This window comes from Castor canadensis, chromosome 8, assembly GCF_047511655.1.
Source record: "Castor canadensis chromosome 8, mCasCan1.hap1v2, whole genome shotgun sequence".
NCBI lineage: Eukaryota > Metazoa > Chordata > Mammalia > Rodentia > Castoridae > Castor > Castor canadensis.
The window spans coordinates 27189695-27211622 of record NC_133393.1 but is presented as its reverse complement, the minus strand read 5'-3'; the positions used below and the strand labels follow the sequence as shown (position 1 = coordinate 27211622).

General features: G+C 35.7%; 1 protein-coding gene and 1 pseudogene across 1 annotated transcript; both read left to right on the top strand.

Moving 5' to 3' along the window:
- The first annotated feature begins 1749 nt into the window (after positions 1-1749).
- On the top strand, positions 1750-2694 carry LOC109680434 (olfactory receptor 2H2-like). The gene has a single exon (XM_074084823.1). The coding sequence runs from the start codon at positions 1750-1752 to the stop codon at positions 2692-2694; it is 945 nt and encodes a 314-aa protein (XP_073940924.1).
- Positions 2695-12143: 9449 nt separating this feature from the next.
- On the top strand, positions 12144-13067 carry LOC109680440 (olfactory receptor 2J3-like; annotated as a pseudogene).
- Positions 13068-21928: the final 8861 nt, after the last annotated feature.

Sequence of the window (21928 nt, the reverse complement as noted above, 5' to 3'; positions counted from 1 at the left end):
TAATGATTTTTCTATGTTGATTTTATATCCTGCTACCTTGCTATAGCTATTGATGATGTCTAGAAGCTTCTGAGTAGAGTTTTTTGGTTCCTTAAGGTATAGGATCATGTCATCTGCAAATAGGGATATTTTGACAGTTTCTTTACCTATTTGTATTCCTTTTATTCCTTCTTCTTGCCTAATCCTCTTTCATTCTTCATCATTGTCCCCTTAGAATAATTTAAAAAATTTACAGGCATCCTCATATAAGATACTAAGAAATGATTAAATAGGAATCAAGTTTCCCCAAAAATGCATTATGTGAAGTTCTATAATGAATAATCAAGTGATAGTCTTCATTTGATGAAGGGGACAATAAATTCAGAAAAATACATTATAAATATACATGTTATTAAGAAAGGAAAGCAGGTAAATTTATTTTAAAAGTTCTTTCACAAAGAAGGTAACGTACAGATATGACACTCCTTTTTTCTAAATGTTATTTCCACTAACACCCCCTAAAAAATGTTGGCTGTATATTTTTTTGCTTTGCACTTGGAACAATCCTTTGAATAGTATCCTCATCATCATTATAACTAACAGATGTTAAATAGTTATTGTTAGGGATTCATTTTTAGAACTTTCCTTGTATTTTTTGATTTAATTCTTCCAACAAGCATAGCAGGTTTTAGGATTTCTCAATTGTCCAAATACATAATTTAAGGAAAAAACTAAAGAACAAAAAGGTTAAATACCATTCCTAAGATCACAGAGCATAAAGATTTCTGAGGAAAAATTCAAACTCAGAAATTAATAGAGAAAAGGAGGAATGAAAAAGTGTAAAAAGAGAAGAGATGAAGAGAAGGAAATGTAAGCAGATACCTCAAAAACAACTGAGGCTAATAGGAGAAGGGGACCAGGAACTAGAGAAAAGGTTAGATCAAAAAGAATTAACCTAGAAGGTAACACCCATGCACAGGAAATCAATGCGAGTCAACTCCCTGTATAGCTATCCTTATCTCAACTAGCAAAAACCCGTGTTCCTTCCTATTATGGCTTATACTCTCTCTTCAACAAAATTAGAGATAAGGGCAAAATAGTTTCTGCTGGGTATTGAGGGGATGGGGGGAGAGGGAGGGAGCAGAGTGGGTGGTAAGGGAGGGGGTGGGGGTGGGGGGAGAAATGACCCAACCATTGTATGCACATATGAATAATAAAACAATAAAAGTTAAAAAAATAAAGCTACTGTTTACTGTTAAAAAAAAAAAGTACAGTAGAGATGAAGAAAAGCGGGAGAACTATGGGAGAAAGATAGTTAAGCTGAAATCCAAAGACACAGAAAGAAAAGAATGAAAGAAACAGATGAAACAATAATAAACATTGAACAGTATTGAATAAATGTATAAAATATTTAGTAAACATGGTTAATATGCAACTTTAACAACAAAGATGCAACACATCTCAAAGTTAGTAAAGTGATTTTTCAGTAGGCAGTGTTTAAATATATTTTACACAGTGTTTATAATGAAGAGTTGTTATGAAGATGTAAAAGGGAGAGAGAAAGAGAGAGAATGAATGGTGGATAATATGATTAAACACTTAACCAATCTTTTATTTCCCCCCAAAACATAGCAGGTGAAAATCTTATCCTTCAATAGCAGGAATCGAACAAGTCCCACTGACTTTCTTCCTGTCTATGTATCGGAACTATCACAGGCTTGTGATCTCCACTTTTGAGACATCCTCCAGAGAGAGAATTGTTGAGAAGCTATGATCTCAGTTTGCAATGACAGTCACAGTGATTTCATCCTCCTGGGCTTCTCTGACAAGCCATATTTGGAGAAGGCACTTTTTTGGGTCATTTTGATCTTTTATTGCTTGATGATTTCAGGAAATATGACCATAATTTTTGTTTCCTGGAAGGATCCAAAACTCCAAATCCCCATGTATTTCTTTCTCTCCAATCTTTCCTTGCTAGATCTCTGTTTCACTAGCAGCTGTGTTCCTCAGATGTTGGGTAACTTCTGGGGTCCAGAAAAGACCATCAGCTATATTGGCTGCACCATTCAGCTCTGTGTCTTCATGTGGCTTGGGGCTACTGAATGTGTCCTTCTTGTCATGATGGCCATTGACCGCTATGTAGCAGTGTGTCATGCTCTGCAATATACCTCTATCATGCACCCCCAAATTTGTGTGAACCTGGCTATCCTTGCCTGGGCGACTGGACTGTTTCAATCTCTGATCCAGGCCCCTGCCACTCTCCAGTTACCTTTCTGCTCCCACTGGACTGTAGATGACATTTTATGTGAAGTACCAGCCCTGATTCAGATCTCCAGTGCAGACACTACCTACAATGAAATCCAGATGTCTATTGCCAGTTTTATTCTCCTAGTGGCACCCTTGATCATTATCCTTTCCTCTTATGGTGCTATCGTGAGGGCTGTACTGAGGATAAAGTCAACTGCTGGTCAGAAGAAAGCATTTAGCACCTGTACTTCTCACTTTCTTGTGGTTTCTCTCTTCTATGGTACTGTCACAGGTGTCTACCTTCAACCCAGAAACCACTATTCTTATGAATGGGGAAAGTTTCTCACCCTTTTCTACACTGTGGTCACTCCAACTCTTAATCCACTCATTTATACTCTAAGGAACAAGGAAGTAAAAGGAGCATTAATGAGATTAGGGAAGAGGACCTGGGATTTCCAGAATTCCTAAAGATGGTGACATATGTGCTCCTATTGTGAAAATTGAAAAGAGAGAACAATTTCATCACAAAATCCTGGAGATGCAACACACCCAAAGTAGAAATGAGCTGCATTTTGTTCCAGGTATGATTTTACTTCCATTCATCAATTATTGATTGGAGGAAACTTCATTTCTACGTGGTGTTTATTTTAGCACAATATGGCATAGAAATTAAAATATTTAATAGACATTGTCTTGAAAGACACCTAATACAGTTAAATTGAGGGAAACAATGGAAACACAATGCTTGCAAAATAAAAAATAAGCTATATGTTTCATTTCACCTTATTCATTTTTTACCTCTAAGTTCCACTAGTACCCTCATCCAAAATCCTCATGCCAATGGGGTTTGTAAAGTTCTCAGATGGACTTTCAAAGAAACCAATATGTACTGCTTCAGTTTAGTCTTATGGGTCTTTGTTCTGAGTTGCTTCTATCTCTCTGCCTCTGTTTGACCATAGTTGACCTGCATCACCATTACTCGGTACAAAAGGGCTTGTTAAGCCAGCCACACTTGCTGTTCCCTGGTGTTACTACAATATTAAGATGCTGTGTCCATGTTTCTTAGTTTTATCCTTGATATTCTACTTACACACTTTTAAGATTAGACTTCTGTTTTTTTCTTTTATTCTAAGTTCCTGTTTTAATGAAATATCTATCGTTTATCAGATGTAATTCTTATGTATTGACCTTACTGATATACATTGATTTTTATTATCTACCTGTTAGGTACGATGTGCTTGGGATATGATGGCAGATTGAACATAGAAAATGATCAACATCATGGGGCTTGTGCTCAACTGGCAGAGAGATTTTAACTCAAATAATTTTTGTTTATTATCACAGTAGAGAGAGACTTTTTCCTCAACCATGTCTGGCACTTGTTACTGTGTTACCTAATATTTTCATTGGGAAAGTATTGGGATTTGAATTCAGTGCCATGTGCTTGAGAGGAAAGCACACTACCACTTGACCAATGATCCCACCATTTTTGCTATAGTTATTATTTTAGATAGGGTCTCACACATTTTGCCCAGGTCAACCTTGAACCACAATATTCTTAGTTATACCTCCATGGAGCAGTGATGACAGGCATGTACCACTATGTCAGAAGATTCCTGATTTTGAATTTCAAATATCACTTAACAAAATTAGTGTTTACTGATGCTTTTAAGTCCTTTATTTAATTAAAACCATGACTATAAGAATTGACTTCTGTATAGGTTTTCTAATCCACTGTGCTCAATCTTCAGCTCCCTTCTATGCACTGGTGCCTGTCACTTATATGGATAGAATTAGGATCAGGCATTTTCTCACTCATTTTCCAGATGAACTGTATCATTAATCTCTGGTATATATATTTCATACTTTTATTTGCAAGGAAAAATTAAACTAACCATAAAAACTAGTACCATCACTGGGAGAATATTTCATGATGTGTTACAGAGTACAAGACATGAATACCTGTACAACAATTTTGTTATGCCTCTATTCAGTTGCAAGGAATATGCAGAGTAGATGAGAAGTTGACTCAGACAGAAGGTTGGTTTGTGGAATTTTACTTTAAGATTGTAACACATTTGTACAGGGAAGCAATGCTAGGAATCTCTCTGTATAGCTATCCTTACTCAACTAGCAAAAATGCTTTGTCTTTCTTATTATGCTTATGTTTTCTCTTCAACAAAATTAGACATAAGGGCATAACAGGTTCTTCCCGGAAGCGGGATAGGGATGGGGGAGGAGAGGGTAGGGGTGGGGGCAGGAGGGAGAAATGACAAACAATGTATGCACATGTGAATAAATGAATAAAATAAAATTTAAAATGCCTCCAATCCACACACAAAAAAAGATTGTAGAGTTGAAGTAGCTTTGGGGGACGAGTGAGTTTATGAGGTGGAAACAAGTGAGAGTTAGTAACTACTCTGAAAATTGATAAAGGGGACAAAGTTTCAGGCAGTAGTTGGTCATCCACCTTGTGCAGAAAGAGATATAGCCTGAAGGCAAAATATATACAATTGGCAGTGATGAATGCTTTGGAAGGTTTTTCTGGTTACTGGAATTTAAAATAAAGACTAGAAAAAAAAAGAAGTTGGAAATAGAGGGCTCTGCATAAACACATGCAGTGTTGCATTCTTTGTATTGTGTGTTTAAAAAGCACAAGGTTAACACCACTAAAGAGAATTAAGCAAGCAGATAAAAGAAAATGTGACTTGATTATCAGGTATTTCCAAGGCTCTGTCACTTGCCATTGTCCTCATATGTGCAGTTACTCTACAATGGGCATGTGAAGGATGTAGATGGTGACAGGGAAGGGAATGATGCCTTGGCTTAACAGCATGCACTAAACTCACCATTAAATAACAAATCTGCCACCAACAAGAGACTAATGTGCTGTCCCTGATAAAACAATATCCCATTGTTTGATTCATCTAATCTATACAGCTCCTTTCCCAGTGGTGACCAAGTGCAGGGCTCATTGGAGAGAATAAGTGCTCATCTGCCTGGGCACCACTGGACTTTCCCTAGTATCAAGTTTCAATAAACCATCTCTGGGTGTTTTCTGCAGTCTCTCAGCAACCTACCTCACTGCCCTTGTGCATCTGGACTGTGTACACAACAAGAACCAATATGCGTTTAATGATCAATTTAAATAATTCTTATGAAATATGAACCTACCATATCAGTTCCATATGTGAATCAGTAAGCTAATCAGTGACCAAGCAATAGCTTAGAAGGGAGAGAATGGAATTCTTTTTGATATTTTCTTCAAGTATCATCTATTCTTTTTAAGTATTTTGTCTAAAATTTATCTTGACACTATGAGAATGGACATCTTCCTCCAGCATAGCATAGCATTGCTGTGCCTTTCCTACCACAACCTCAGTGGTACCAAGGTATTTTACTTCATTGGTGTGTTCTCACTCTTGGGGTGTGTAATTTTACTGATACTATATAAAAAGGGAACAGGAATCATATCAATCAAAAACTAAATAACTAAGCATCAATTTCTAGAACTCAATTCCAACTTAACCTTCATCCATGACACTTTAGTAACATTTTCACCAAACAAACCATACAATTTACCAGAAGCACACAGAGATCAACTAATGCCATCTTTGATTTTTCAGATGTGACTTGTTTATTATGGTCTATGATTGTATAATTAAAATGTTTTGTATATGTTCTATATCTTTGAAGGTGAGTATGGAGTCTAAACATTATCAAAAACAGTATCTTGTCTCTCAAGTGTGTTGGGCAAAAAAACAACCAAGTGCTGCTGCTTTAGAAATACCTTGTAGTACAGCCATATTTTCCCAATAGAAATTTCCTAATATTGCAAATTAAAACCTTCAAGATTTTCTGGCAGCTAGTAGATTGACAAAGCCTAAAAATTGTTTTTCAGGTTTACAAAGCACAGCATGAAGATACTGGGTCTTGGTAGAATTTGATCTGTCCAGAATATTAGACATTTCACAGATTTTGATAACTGAATGAATTTTGCTAGTACCTCTAAGTTCTAGTATCACTGGTGATATTACTCCCCATAAAGTAGAAAAATTTAAATATAGGAATATACCACTATTTAATTATACCAATATTTAAATTTAAATATTTACTATTGCACACTCTCTGTCAGGTGAGTGAGTAGCAGCTGAAGGTGGTGTGAACATTATCTGTGACAGTTCACATGCTAAAGATTTCTGTAAATCAATTTGACCAAAGTTATGGTTGATGATTCTGCACAGCAGAAAGGCACACGTTCATTGCTAGTATTTTAATATATAAAATAAAGAATAGCAAAAAAATAAGTAGAATTTTTGCTAAAATATGAGTCCAAATTAAAATTTGCTCTAATAAGAACAGCAGCTAACACGAACTGAATGATTATGTCTTTGGTTCCGTGAAGAATGTTTACATAGTTTTCATACTGAGATTTTACAAACCATTTCATTCAATGTTGATTAACGTTATTGGGGTTCAGTATGATATAAAACCCATGCTTACAGTGCACATTGGTCATCTGCAGCCTCCCTTGCTCCATTAACTTGCTCATCAGTTCTAACTATTAAAAATGAGTATTCTACATGCAGGGAAATACCACATGTTCTTTCTCACATGGGGAAGGTAAAAACATTTATATATTGAAGTTTCACAACAACCAAGACTACTGACACCAAAGGCCATTTTCTTTACTTCTATTAATAGACAGGAAAGTAGAAATGAAAGTTCCTGATCACCTGCCTAAAATTTCAAATTTTTATAAATTTGTGACATCCTTTCCTTCCTTACACCAACAAGAGGTACACTAGATGTAGCCTAACAATCACTGGTGGCTACATTTGTTTATACATTTTGACAAAGCTTTTGGCAGTGCTTTAAAAAAATAGCTGATGGAGTTGGGCATGGCAGCCATACTCATGCCAATACTCTGGAGGTGGAGGCAGAAGGATTACAAATTCAAGGCCAGATGGGGTACACGGTGAGACACTGATAAGACAGAGAGAGAAAGAAGAGGGAGGGAAAAGGAGAGAGAAACTGTTTTCTCATTGAAATCTAAGTCATTTTCTTAAAAGGTCTTTTTAAAATTTTGGTATTGTTCTTCTTAGTAATATTTTGGATCGTCTATGAAGAAGCATTTTCAACACAATTGCAGGGCTGGACATGATCTTGGATTTTAGACATAGACACAATTGAAGAGCTCAAATCAATCAAAGATACGTAGTTTAGTTTTTATAAAAATATTTCATGCCTTTATCCATGTCCAATTTAGACTAGTTGGTAGATTATCCCTCAAACTTTTGTTCTCAGCAAGTTGAGAAATCAAGGGAGAAAATTCAGGCAACTCGAGAAAAACCATTCCCTTTCCTATAAAAACAGCTCCAACTATTTTGCTCAATAATAGTTGGAATCAGATTCACTGTCATGTTCGTGTGACCACATGCTCATGACTTTATTGTGAAATGGCTCTAATCAGGGTAAATCCTTGCAAGGCATTAATTAATTGACATTTTGGGATTTATCCTCCCAACAGGCCGGTGAAGAAAATAGTCATATTTTCTCTTGTTTTTACAAAAGCCCCATTTGCTCTAACATACGGATCCATCCCATGATACTCTGAATGCTCTAATGACTTTCTTCTTTTTTTACAAACACTTTTAGTGGACTCAGGGCTCTCTCTTCTGTAGCAATGATAATCACCATTACTTTCAGACTCTGCTTTCCTAACTTGATGTAGTGGATCAGAATCTAAGGTGCAAGCAACCATTTACGCTGGTGACTTCAAGAGACCAACACCAGTGATCAAATTGTCCATACAAGGGAGGGACGGATAGGGAAGACAATACACAGGTAATGTGGACAGACACATGAAGAACAAATGAGAGGATTTGTTCAATGCTGCTTAAGCACTAGGTAAGAGTATGAGAGAAGTAACATAATGGTCTTTATTTATTACCACTCCAGTGAAAGCAAAATTAAATTATGAAGTTCCTATATTTTCTTCTTTGTATCTAGTGTTCTCTGTTCTTTATCTCATATACCATTCTAAACTCTCTTTGTAAGAGTGCTAAAGATAATTCATGCAATAAAGAAATCTCCCAGAAGTCCCTTTGTTTTGATTAATATGATAAGCCATGGAAGCAAATGTATAAAAAAGAAGAAAATTGTATCTGTATGACAGGAAGTAACTATAATCTTTGGGCTTTTGAATCTTATATTGTATCCCTTATGAGAAATGCTTAAAAATCTCTTGAAAAATTACCATAATTATCTCAAATTGCAGTGACTCCTAAGTGATGCAATCTTTGTAATTTGTAATTTAACTAGTGCTATTTTGGGATCAGCTATACTTTCTAAAAAGGCCATTTCTTAATTTTTAAAGATTTATTTTTAACTGGTATATGAAAACATAAAAATTGTATTAATGAGGCACCATGGGATGTTTTGAAACATGTATACACCACATAATGTTAAAATCATGGTAAACATATCTATCTCATTAAATATTTATCTTTTCTTTATGATGAAAACTTCCAAAACCCTTTGTTCTAGCTTTTTGAAATGCACAGTACATTTCTGTTATCCGTAGTCACACTATAGAACTTCTCACTCCTAAATGTAACTGTACTGATTGATCATTCTTTTCCCATTCCCCTCAGTTCACCCCCTCTACCATACTGCTATCAGTGTCTTTGAGGTCAATCTTTGTTATATTCTATGTAAGAATGAGATAGTATGGTAATTACATTTCTGTGTCTGCTTCATTCCAATTAATTACCACAATGAGATAAAACTTAATTCTAGCAGGAATGGCTATTCTGAAAAAGATTATAGAAGTGAACGTGGGTGAGAGTGTAGAGAAAAGGAAACACTTGTAGATTATTGCTTGTAATGTATATTAGAGGACCATTATGGAAAACATTTTGGAGGCTCCTCTAAAATCTAAAAATAGAACTACCATATGATCAAGCATTTCCACTATGGGATATATACCCAAAGGAAGTTATATTAGTATATTTATGAGATATCTGCACTCCCATGTTCATTGCAGCACTGTTAGCAATAGAAGTAGATACAATCTAAGTGTCCATCAACTGATGAATTATAAAGGAAACTATAAATAAAGTAGTGTAAAAAGATAGTTCTTTTAAAAGCATATACTAACTGATTATCCTGAATGGTTAATGAGTTGTAGAAAGTAATTTAGAGTAACAACTAGTTAATTATTGTTTATGTTTCACATACCATTAAGAGTTATGAGGTCTGAATCTATCTTGTCCAGGGGTCAATCTCAATGTTCCTAATCTTCTGGCTGAAATTCAACCAACCGCCTATTCTAACACCTTTTACAAGAACTGCATGTATAGAACATGCACAATTAAAAGACCCCTCAAATATAAAACTACTGGTCACTGTACTGTGATTTCCTTCTTTCTTGTGCTGTGGTTTATTAAGAAGGGGGACAGAATGCATTGGTCATGAAAGGAGGAGAGGAGAAGGATGTAGTGAAGGTGGAGGGGAAGAAAATTCAAAGAGGAAAGGGGATGCTGAAATGGTATGTTATGCTGCCTTGTTACAATAACTATAAGTTAAAAGGAAATACTAATCTTTCTTACAAAAAATTGAAAACACACAGGAGAAAAAGAAACTCCTGAATCATAAGTATTGGTGAAATATAGTTTATTTCAAAGAGCTGAAGGACAATTAGGCACAATATATAAAGTGTCAAAGTTCACTTAATGTTTTGTTAGATATTCATATTTTTCTTATAAACAAAAGAATTGGAGTTTTTGTTGTTTGCTTAGATGGATGGTTTTTGAAACAGAGGCTTTCTATATACCTCAGACTGGACTTAATCTTGTGACTCACCTGTCTCAGCCTCACAAGTGCTGGAATTACAGGCATGTGCCACTATGCTGAGCTTAAACAGAATTAAAAACAAAAATATGTAGTCATTAAAACTCATGCTTGGAATTTAAGCACTGTGTCAGTTATTGTCCAGGAAAAATTTTCCTTAGACCTGCTTTCAGATTTCTCAGTCATTTGACATACAGGCTCCCTACTCTAAGTGTTGTCATCAGGTTCCTCTCCATGTCCTCCACTCACACCTTTCCTTCCTTCTATGTTCTTTCACTGAATTTTTATCTTCCTTACCCTGAAATTTCCTCTTTTCAAATACAATTGTATTCTTATATCCTTTGAGAATTATTCTTACATTTTTTTCTAGATTCTCAACTCTTTCAAATCATTAATACTCATAAAGTAATTTTACATGTATCTTAAATAGGGATATAATATTTATCAACAGACTAAATTCAGATTTTTCTACAGCTGTCTCAACAATTTTGTTAATTGGTATTTTTCATGCATTTTCAGTATCTCATTGGTCTCCTTTAACCTAGATCAGTTTCCCAGCCTTCATCTGTCTTAATGGACCTTGATAATTGAAGAGTACAGGGAAGCTATTTAGTCCTAATTTGAGTTTGTCTCATGTTTCTTCATTTTGACAATTAAGCTGCATATTTTGGGGGAGGCATGTCACTTCAGTGGCATCACGTCCTGTTCAGAATATGATTTCAGCAGCCATGTGATGTTGGTTTATGTCCACACTGGTGACATTGATGTTCATCACGTGGTTATGATCGTGTCCGCCAGCACCTTCAAGTTTAAAATTTACTGTCTTCCACTTTGCATTAATAATTTCAGGAGACATATTTTAAGCTATATAAATAATCTGCTCCTCATCTAATTCTTATATATCACTTTTGCCTCCATAAATGGCTTTCTAACTCCATCACCTTTTCATAATTAAAGGATAGTAGTGTGGGGAATCGTTTTTTAAATTTTATTTTGGGTTGAGACAAAATAATTGTACATATTTATGAGGTAAAATGTGATATTTTCATAAATGATTATAATGTATAATGATCAAATCAGGGTAATTTGTACATCCATCACCACAAATATTTTAAATTCCTTTATGATGAGAACATTCAAAACTTCTATGTGCTTGACATTACCATAAGTGAAATAAGCCAGGTACATAAAGACAAATACCACATGTTCTCACTCATATGTGAAGGTTAAAAAGCTGATCTCATAGAAATAGAGGACAGAATCACGGTTACTGCTACAAGGTTACAGTTGGATAGGGAGAATAGGTTCTAATGTGATTATTGTTACTAGTAATTTCAGTCCATGTTTAATATAACTTCCTCCCCTGATAGAATTCTTTGATTTGATTTAGCAAACCTTACTCACAATTTTTGCCTCAGTATTTACAAGAGTTTTTAATTTTTTAATTATTGTTGTACTGGGGAGTACAATGTGACATTTACAAATGTTCTTACAATATAATATATCATAGTTGAATTAACCCCCATCATCATTCTTCTTTATCCCCCAACCCCCATTCCTGGAATAGTTTCAACATGTTCATTTTTCCAATTACATATATGTGTGCACAATATTTCCATCATATTCATCCTCCTACATCCTTCCTTTACATCCTTCGTCCTCCCACTGGTGCCAACCCTCAAGAGAGGAACTGTTTTGCCTTCCTGTTCTCCATTTTGGTTAAAAAAAAGAGAGAGACATTTTTGTTTGTTTAAGATAGATATACAGGGTGTTTCATTGTGACATTTCCATGTATATAGGGAATAGTTTTGTACTCACCATCAGTTATGTTTTTCTTTTATTTTTAATTTTAGTAGGTCTAATTTCAGAGGTTGAGGATTTTATGTGGTTTAGGTATTTACTTAATAGTTTTTCTTAATGCTCAAATTGTCTTACAGTAGATTAGTGGTAGACCTGTAAATATGCCATCAATAACATTTCTATATCTCTGTGTTTCCCATGGATCATATCCTCAGTTTTTATTTTGTGTAATTTTTTGCTCCACAGGTAACAGAAAATAAATGATGATGGAAAATATCGATTATACTTCTCAAGGTTACCTCATTCTGCTGGATTTTTCTAATTGGCTTCACCTAGAAGTGGTTCTCTTTGTAGTAATCTTGCTATTCTATGTGATGACACTAAGAGGCAACCTGTTTATCATCATCTTGTCACACCTGGACCCCCACCTCCACACTCCCATGTACTTCTTCCTCTCAAACCTCTCTCTTCTGGATCTCTGCTCTACCACCATCTCTGTCCCCCAGTTTCTGGTAAATCTCTGGGGCTCAGACAAGACAATTTCTTTCACTGGTTGCATGATTCAACTCTACTTATTCCTTGCACTGGGGTCTACAGAGTGTGTCCTATTGGTGGTGATGTCTTATGATCGCTATGCAGCTGTGTGTAAACCCTTGCATTACAATGTACTCATGCACCCTTGTTTCTGCCATTTTTTGGCTGTGACTTCTTGGGTAAGTGGATTTACCAACTCAGCAGTTCATTCTCTCTTCATTTTCTAGGTACTCCTATGTGGACATAACCAAGTGGATGACTTCTTTTGTGAAGTTCCAGCACTGCTACAATTATCATGTATTGATACTTATGCTAATAAACTGACTCTGCTAGTCACAACCTCTATCTTTGTTCTAATTCCACTCATCCTTATTTTGACATCCTATGGAGCCATTGCTTGGGCAGTATTGAAAATGCAATCAACAAGTGGATCTCAGAAAGTTTTTGGGACATGTGGAGCCCATCTGACAGTTGTGTCCCTCTTTTTCATTCCAGCCATGTGTACATATTTCCAGCCACCAACAGAAAATTCTGGAGATCGAGGCAAATTCATTGCCCTGTTTTATACTGTTGTCACACCTAGTCTCAATCCTCTAATCTACACCCTCAGAAACAAGGATATAAGAGGGGCAGTAAGGAGACTAAAGGAATGAGAGAAATCTGTGTGCCTGTGGCATTAGCAGTGTACTAGTGCATCTCTTCACCAATGGTTCATAAATCCATTCACTTGTCAACCAACTTTTCTGTCACTCTGTCGTATTTATTTATGACATATTTATTTATGCCATATTTATTTATTTATATATTTATACTCTCACAAACTTTCAGAGTTGTTTCTAACATACATAAATAAAACACAGTCTGCCTAAATATGATATACTTGTGTAGAACACAGCCAGGTAAAATCATGATCTAACACTGACAGTGACTTTTTTGTTCAGAGTACAATCCTAATTTAATCCAAATTCTTTCCTTACTTGAGAATGAGATTTGTTGTAAATATGGATAAAAAAGCAGTTTATTTGGAAAGATGACATAATCTATTTAAAAATCTCTTTAAGTGTGTCTTTTGTGTTCTTTCTTTCTAGGCAGAACTCTTTTTCTATTGTTGTGCTGGGTGGGGAACTTTTGTAAGAACAAAAGTTCTTACACTGTATCAAACATAATATCATACTTTAATTCACCTCCTCCACCCTTCTTTTTCTCCCTTCACCCCATTCCTGAAATAGTTTCAACAGGTATCACTTTTACATTTAGATACATGAGAAAACTTTTTTTGTATCTTCTGTTTATTTAAAGCATAGCCAAATACTTGAATTTTTTTTTACAACACTGCTATTCTTTATTGAATGGTAAATATTGAGAAGATTTTTGGTCCATAATCTTTCATATCCCATTAAGAAAATAAGTTTATGATTTTAGCAAAACAGTTCTGAAGTATTTATCAGAAATAACGATCTCGACTTCCACCATTTTTAGAAAGGCACTAAGAAGTGTAAAATATAGAGGGTAGAAATATATTTGAAATTCTGGTAGATGACTTCTGAATCACAGGACAAATATAACTTGGTAAAGTAAATATTCTGAGCACCTACATACCCCAAGGAGCTCTAGAGAATACATAAGACAGACAACTAGACTCCAAAAATGATATGAAAGCCATGTATTTTTAATTACTTTTAAATATATTGGAAAAAATCATGATAAAAAGACTTATTCTGGAAATTATGTTTTTCTTTTTTAAGCTTGATCTTATTTGCATACTTATAGTTAATAGCAATATTATAAAGCAAACTTATGTATTTCCCACCTGAAGAAAAATATTTTCATAAAAGGAACAATTTTTTGTCTATATTATTATCAATTATATCCATTTGAAATAAGTGGGCTATCAGTCATATTAATAGAAGTGGAATAATGACTAAAAGAAAAGTTAGTATAAAGTAAGATCTTAGCAATAGTAAATTTTGTAAGTAAAATGTCAGCTATAGTCTTTCAGGCCTTTAATTAGCTACATGTGATTTAACAGTACCTCCTACATTATAAAATAAGCTAAGCAATCAAAACTTCCTTCAATTTCATGTGTGGCTTGCAATTATACTGGTTCTTTTGATTTTGTTCTTTTCTCTGTCTATGACTCTTCCTTTATCTCCAAGGTAGGCATGGACAATATTATGGGGTAGATTCCTTTGTCATTAGCCTATCAACCAAGAATTGAAGAACCAAGAATAGTATATGTTAAAGAAAATTTAGTAAGTATTAAGACTACATAGAGTGAAATGGCACATAAATGCAAACATTTTAAAACATAAAAAAAATTTTTATACAATAAATCATCTTTCAGAGTGGAAAACTTATAGTTTAGGACAACTCTTCCAGCCTTCTCACCTATTACTATCTAAATTTTCCTGGAGTTTTATTGAGATATAATGGACAAAATTGTACATATTTATGGTATACAATGTGATATTTTGATACATGATTATATTATGAAATTATTTACCCAAGTCAATTATCATATCCACCACTTTACATATTTATCATTTTTTGTGTTATGAACACTTAAGATTTAATCTCTTAGTAATTTTCTAGTGTTGAGTAAAATAACATTAATTATAGTCACCGTGTTGTAGAATACATCTCAGTAGATCTCCTGTCTAACTGACATTTCGTATCCTTTGGCCAACATTTTCCCTTTCCCATTTCCTTCTACATCCCCATTCCCTTTGACAACTAGCATTCTAGTTCTTTGTGTTCTTATGAGTTCAATTTTGTACATTCACATAATAGTGAATACACATAAATGATTTCAGTATCTTTTGATATATGCTCAGAAGTGAGGTGGTGGATCTATTTTTAATATTTGGAGGAATTTCCACAGTGTTTCCCATAATTGCCATAGTAATCTACATTCCTTCCAGTAGTGTGTAATGCTCTCTTTTCTCTACATCCTTGCTAATCCTTATTACCTTTTGGATTTTTTTAATCATAGATAATCTATTGTGTGTGAAATGTGAGATAATATATACTAGGAGCAGGGCTGGACTCTGCATACACTGGAAGCCTAGGCCATAAGGACAGTCATGGAGACTGGAGTTGGGGGGCAAGGTAGAATCAGGCTCTTTGCAGGAAGATTTGTAGACTAGCATTGTGGGTGATCTCCATGTGCTGGCCTGTAGGCTAGGATTGTTGAAGAACAGACTGGGTCTTGGGACCACACAGGCTGGCCTGGTCCTGGGTTTCTCTTGAGTGGAGACTGGTGTTATGAGGCACAGCAAAATCAAGTGTTCACTTCAGTCCCCATCTTCCGTGAAGAACAGTTTTCATGTCTTTGCTCTGTTGCCTTCCAGGCTTTCAGGAATGTGAGATTGGTAATGAGAACCTGTTCTTCCTACTCACTCTATCTTCTCTTATTCCTGTGCTATACTTGATAGTATATCATCTCAATTTCTTAGCAGCTGAGAGTATATGTTTTGTTATGTTTTTGTGTGAATAATTGTTCAAATTAATGTTTCTGGGGGAGAAGGAGTCCATGATCCCTGGAAAATCCTATTTCATTACCTTGTATGTATCCCTCTGTATATATATCTTTCAATTTTTAAATGGCCAGTCCTTTTTATCACTTTACAACTTGCAAAACATGCAAACTCTCTTGAACATAAATAGGTATATTTTTCTTGGAATGCTATGGTTATAACACATGTAATGTTGAATGTTAGCCACATTTGCATAATCCACTTAATTTATAATCTAAAACAGATCAGATAACAACCCCATAAAGATTAAAAAAGATATATTTCAATTGTTTTTTACTTTTCCAATCAGTTACATGAATCTTATGCAACTTTTCAGAATAAAAGTTTACTCACTTTGCAAATGAGAAAATTGAAGGAAAGACAACTGTCTAAGCATAAGCAACTTTTCTGTGGCAAAACAAGGGAATGAAAACAGATTTTTCTAGCCCTGGAGACCTATTCTTACAGTCAACAAGATCTAAAACAAACTAGAAGCTCTGAGGTCTTCTCACACCAATCCTAACCCTCAAGTCAAAGTTTATAAACAGGCACTTAAGAATGAATTTGTGCTGCAAGCACCTTTACTGAACAACTAAGACTAAATTTTCAGTCCTTTCCCAGATAAGAAGGGAGCCTCACTGTACAAAAGCACTTCTTTAGCCTGTTAATTTTTCTACTTCAACCAGACAATGTCCCAAGCTTTGTCCGCTTCATCTTATGTTTAGCCCTGTGGATATATATATTGGGCATATATAATATATGTAATATATATTGGGTATATGTATTATATATATGCCAATTTCTCTTCCTTTTATAACTCAGCAGTACGAGATTATTGTCACAAACATGTCACACAGGTAATCACAGGTCATAACTCAGGCTTCCATCCCAGATGTACTCAGTCTCATTATTCCATGTGGCCCCACACTCATATTCTCTAACTGTATTTTAAAAATGTGACATAGGAAAGGGATTGGTTATCATGCATTGTGATAACATCAAGCAATTTCAAAATAATAAATCTTCAAATAAACCTACAAATCAGAATATACCAAATATGATTCAAAACTGCAAGAACCTTAAAGAAATGTAATAATTTTAGTCATTTGATTTCACAAGTATTAACATTTTAACATGAGTTCTTTATCATTCTTTCTCTAATAATATAATATTAGAATGCATTTTAAATAATTTTCTAATATTGTTGAGTACAGTGTACATCTACTCTTAAGAATATATTCTCAAGAATATTTTCCAGGGTGGATACAAGATGGCAACTGGGACACAGCTGCAGACCTCCTGAGCTTGCTGAACCACGGACTTTGCTGAGAGGCTGGAGACACACTTGGATGAGGTAAAGCACTAGGGAGAGCTGAAACATCAGCACTCTGAACCCCTAGCTCAATGAAGGCTTCTCCACACCACTATTAACTAAAAGAACAGCTGGTGCTGCACACCAAGCCCCGCCCCATAGGCCTGCAGGTAGGATCCTCTTATCCTTGGGCTTGCTCCTCAGCCCCACCAGGGCCTCTCTCCCCCAAATTTCCACCCTTCAAACCCACATGATCTCCACCCAACCAAACCCCTAAGGCCTGACAAACCAGTGATCCACAGACATTCACGATCTCCACTGGGCCATGCCCCTCAGGCCTGCACTGGCCTGCATGATCTCCGCTCCACCAGGTCGTGCCCCTGAGACCTGCACAGGCCTGTGAGATATCTGCTCTGCTGGGCCATGCCCCTAGGGCCTGCTGAGCCAGAGATCCATGTGTACACAATCTCTGCCAGGCTGCGCCCTCCAGCCTTCGCAGGCCTTCATGATCTCCCCTCTGCCTGCCCATGCCCTCCAGGCCTGCCAAGCCAGAGATCCACAGACATTCACAATCTCCACCAAGCTGTATGATCAGGCCTCACATGCCTGCACAGGCCTGCATGATCCCCCCAGGGACTATGCCCCTAAAGCCTGCCAACTCGGCAAAGACACACATGATCTCCACTCCACCAGCCCGTGCACTTCAGGCACACAAGGCCCACACTCCAAAAGCCCACTAGTTCACCTCAACAAAAGTCCTCTACCTGTAGGCCTGTGGGTCCCCACACAACTGCCACCCACCACAGGAGAGCTCCAAACCTGCTTAAGAGACACACACAGATGGGCCTGGATGCTAAAGGAGTAACATCAGAACAATGAAGACTGCAATTCTACTGTTCCAGAACTGGTAATTTTATTTATTTATTTTTTTATTTATATTTATATTTATTTATTTATCTTTTTTTTCTCTTTCTTAAGGGTTTTGCTGCCTGGTTTCTATTGGATCACTCACCATCTTTCCTGTTTCTTTTTTTTCTGCTATTCTCTCTTCCTTTTATCTTTACATCTCTTTCTCTTTTTTATCCTTCTCTCTTGGTTTTGTTATTATTAATATTGTAACCCAGCTAATACTAAATTACACATAGTCCAGGGATAGAAATGGTACCTAGTGGAATTATGGGAAGAAGAAAAAGGGAGGGAAACCATTCTCCCCCTGAAAATAAAGTAGCACAGGATTTAGAGTGAAATGAAGAAAACGGATACCCAGATCCAGACACCAACAAAGCAAAGACAAACTATACCAAGGAACACAATGAAGCACATAAGACAACCTGAAAGAAGAAATCCTACAAGAAGTAATTAATAAGAATTTCATAAAGACGTTTCAAGACCAGAACATACAGGAGACACTCAAGAAAATCCAAGACAACAAAATTAAGGAATACAAGAAAACACAGAAACAAATAAATGAAATCATAGGAACCCTAAATAAAAACCAAACTGAAACAGAGATCACCATAAACAAGAGATAAATTAATTAAGGGCAAAAATTGAAATATTAAAGAAGTAACACATGATATGGAAAACCTCAGAAAAAAGAATGAAAAAGAAATACAAAACAAAATAAAAGGCCATTCCAGCAGAATAGAACAAACAGAAGACAGAATCTCAGAACTTGAAGATGAAATGGCAATTAAAGGAAAAAATAAAGAAATATTAGTTAAACAACTCAAGACCTGTGAAAAGAAAATGCAAGAACTCAATGACTCCATAAAAGACCAAACCTGAGAATCATGGACATTGAAGAAGGAGAAGGGGTGCAAGCAAAAGGAATGAGAAATATATGCAACAAAATAAAAACAGAAAATTCCCCAAATCTAAAGAAAACTATGTACATTCAGGTACAGGAAGCCTCCAGAACACTGAACAGACCTGACCAAAGTAGAATTACCCCATGGTATATTATCATTAAAACAACAAGCACAGAGACTAGAGAAAGAATATTGAAGGCTGTAAAAAGAAAAAACAAGTAACATACAAAGGTAAACCCATCAAAATCACAGCAGACTTCTCAACAGAAACATTAAAAGCAAGAAGAGCATGGAGTGAGGTCTTCTGAGCACTGAATGAAAATAACTTCAACCCTAGGATACTCTACCCAGCAAAACTATCATTCAAAATAGATGTAACAATAAAAATCTTCCATGATAAGAAGAAACTAAAACAATATATGACCACCAAGACACTACTACAAAAGATTCTCCAAGGAATTCTGCACACAGAAAATGAAAGCAAACAAAACCATGAAAGGGCAGGCAATACCAAACCACAGGAGAAGAAAAGGCAAGAAAGTAGAGAGTAACATTGATTCAGCTACACACAATCAAACCTCTAATCAACAAAGACAACTACATGACAGGGATCACCACATACCTATCAATACTAACACTGAATGTTAATGGACCTAATTCCCCCATCAAAAGACACCAATTAGCAAACTGGATTAAAAAGGAAGATCCAACAATCTGCTGCCTACAGGAGACCCACCTCATCAGCAGAAATAAGCACTGGTTGAAAGTGAAAGTCTACAAGATTTACCAAGCCAATGGTCCCTGAAAACAGGCAGGGTTAGCAATACTTATCTCGGATAAAGTACACTTCAAACCTACACTGATCAAATGAGATAAAGAAGGTCACTCCATACTAATAAAAGGGGAAATACACCAAAAGGAAATAACAATTATCAACCTATATGCACCCAACATCAATGCATCCAATTTCATCAATCATACTCTGAAGGACTTAAAAACGTATATAAATTCCAACACAGTGGTAGTGGGAGACCTTAATACCACCCCATAACCAATAGATAGGTCATCCAAACAAAAAATCAGTAAATAAATCCTAGAACTAAATCACACCATAGATCAAGTGGACCTAGCTGATATCTACAGAATATTTCATCCAACTTCTGCACAATATACATTCTTCTCAGCAGCCCATGGGACCTTGTCCAAAATTGATCATATTGTAGAGCACAAAGCAAGCTCCAGCAAATATAAGAAAATAGTAATAATCCCATGCATTCTATCTGATCACAATGCATTAAAACTGGAAATAAACAACAAAAACATGCAAACAATTGGAAGCTAAACAACACATTGCTCAATGATGACTGGGTCATTAATGAAATAAAAGAAGAAATGAAAAGATTCCTGGAAGTTAATGAAAATGAAAACACCACCTACCAGAACCTATGGGACACAGCAAAGGCAGTCCTAAGAGGAAAGTTTATAGCCATAAGTGCATATATTAAAAGGACAGAAAGATCTCAAATCAATGACCAAATACTACAGCTCAAACTTCTAGAAAAACAAGAACAAGCAAGTCCCAAAATAAGCAGAAGGAAACAAATAATTAAAATGAGGGCTGAAATCAATGAAATAGAAACAAAAAAGAACCATACAAAGAATCACTGAAACAAAAGGTTGGTTCTTTGAAAAAATAAATAAGATTGACAGAACCCTGGCAAACCTAACTAAAGTGAGGGGAGAAAAAACCCAAATCAGTAAAATCAGAAATGCAAAAGGGGAGATAACAATAAATACCACAGATATCCAGGAAATCATCCAAGACTACTTTGAGAGACTATACTCTAATAAATTTGAAAATCTTGAAGAAATGGACAAATTTCTAGATACTTATGACCATCCAGAATTGAACCAAGAGGACATTAATCCCTTGAATAGATCTATAACACAAAATGAAATTGAAGCAGCAATAAAGAGTCTCCCCAAAAAGAAAAGTCCAGGACCTGATGGATTCACTGTTGAATTCTATCAGATGTTTATAGAAGAACTAATACCAGCTGTCCTTAAACTGTTCCATGAAACAGAAAGGGAAGGAACACTGCCTAACTCATTATATGAAGCCAATTTACTCTCATCCTAAAACCAGACAAAGACACCTCCAAAAGGAGAACTATAGGCCAATTTTCTAATGAATATTGATGCAAAAATCCTCAATTAAACAATGGCAAACCAAATACAACAACACATTAGAAAGATCATACACCATGACCAAGTTGGCTTCATCCAGGGGATGCAAGAGTGGTTCAACATACACAAATCTATAAATGTAATACAGCACATCAATAGAAGCAAAGATAAAAACCACTTGACCATCTCAACAGAAGCAGAAAAAGCCTTCGACAAGATCCAACACCACTTCATGATAAAAGCACTAAGAGAACTAGGAGTAGAAGGAATGTACCTCAACATTGTAAAGGCTATTTATGACAAACCCACAGCCAATATCATACTTAATGGTGAAAAACTGAAACCATTCCCCCTAAAATCAGGAATGAGACAAGGGTGCCCACTATCCCCACTCCTATTCAACATAGTCCTGGAATTTCTAGCCAGAGCAATTAGGCAAGAAGAAGAAATAATAGGAATACAAATAGGTAAAGAAACTGTCAAAATATCCTTATTTGCAGATGATATGATCCAATACCTTAAAGACACAAAAAGCTCTTTCCAAAAACTCTTAGACTCCATAAACAACTACAGTAAGGAGGCAGGATACAAAATCAACTTTAAAAAAATCATTGGCTTTTTTATATACCAACAACAAACAAACTGAGAAGGAATATATGGAAACAATTCCATTCACAATAGCCCCCCTC

Coding starts and splice junctions, on each gene's coding strand:
- LOC109680434 (XM_074084823.1), top strand. CDS start 1,750: ATGATCTCAGTTTGCAATGACAGTCACAGTGATTTCATCCTCCTGGGC.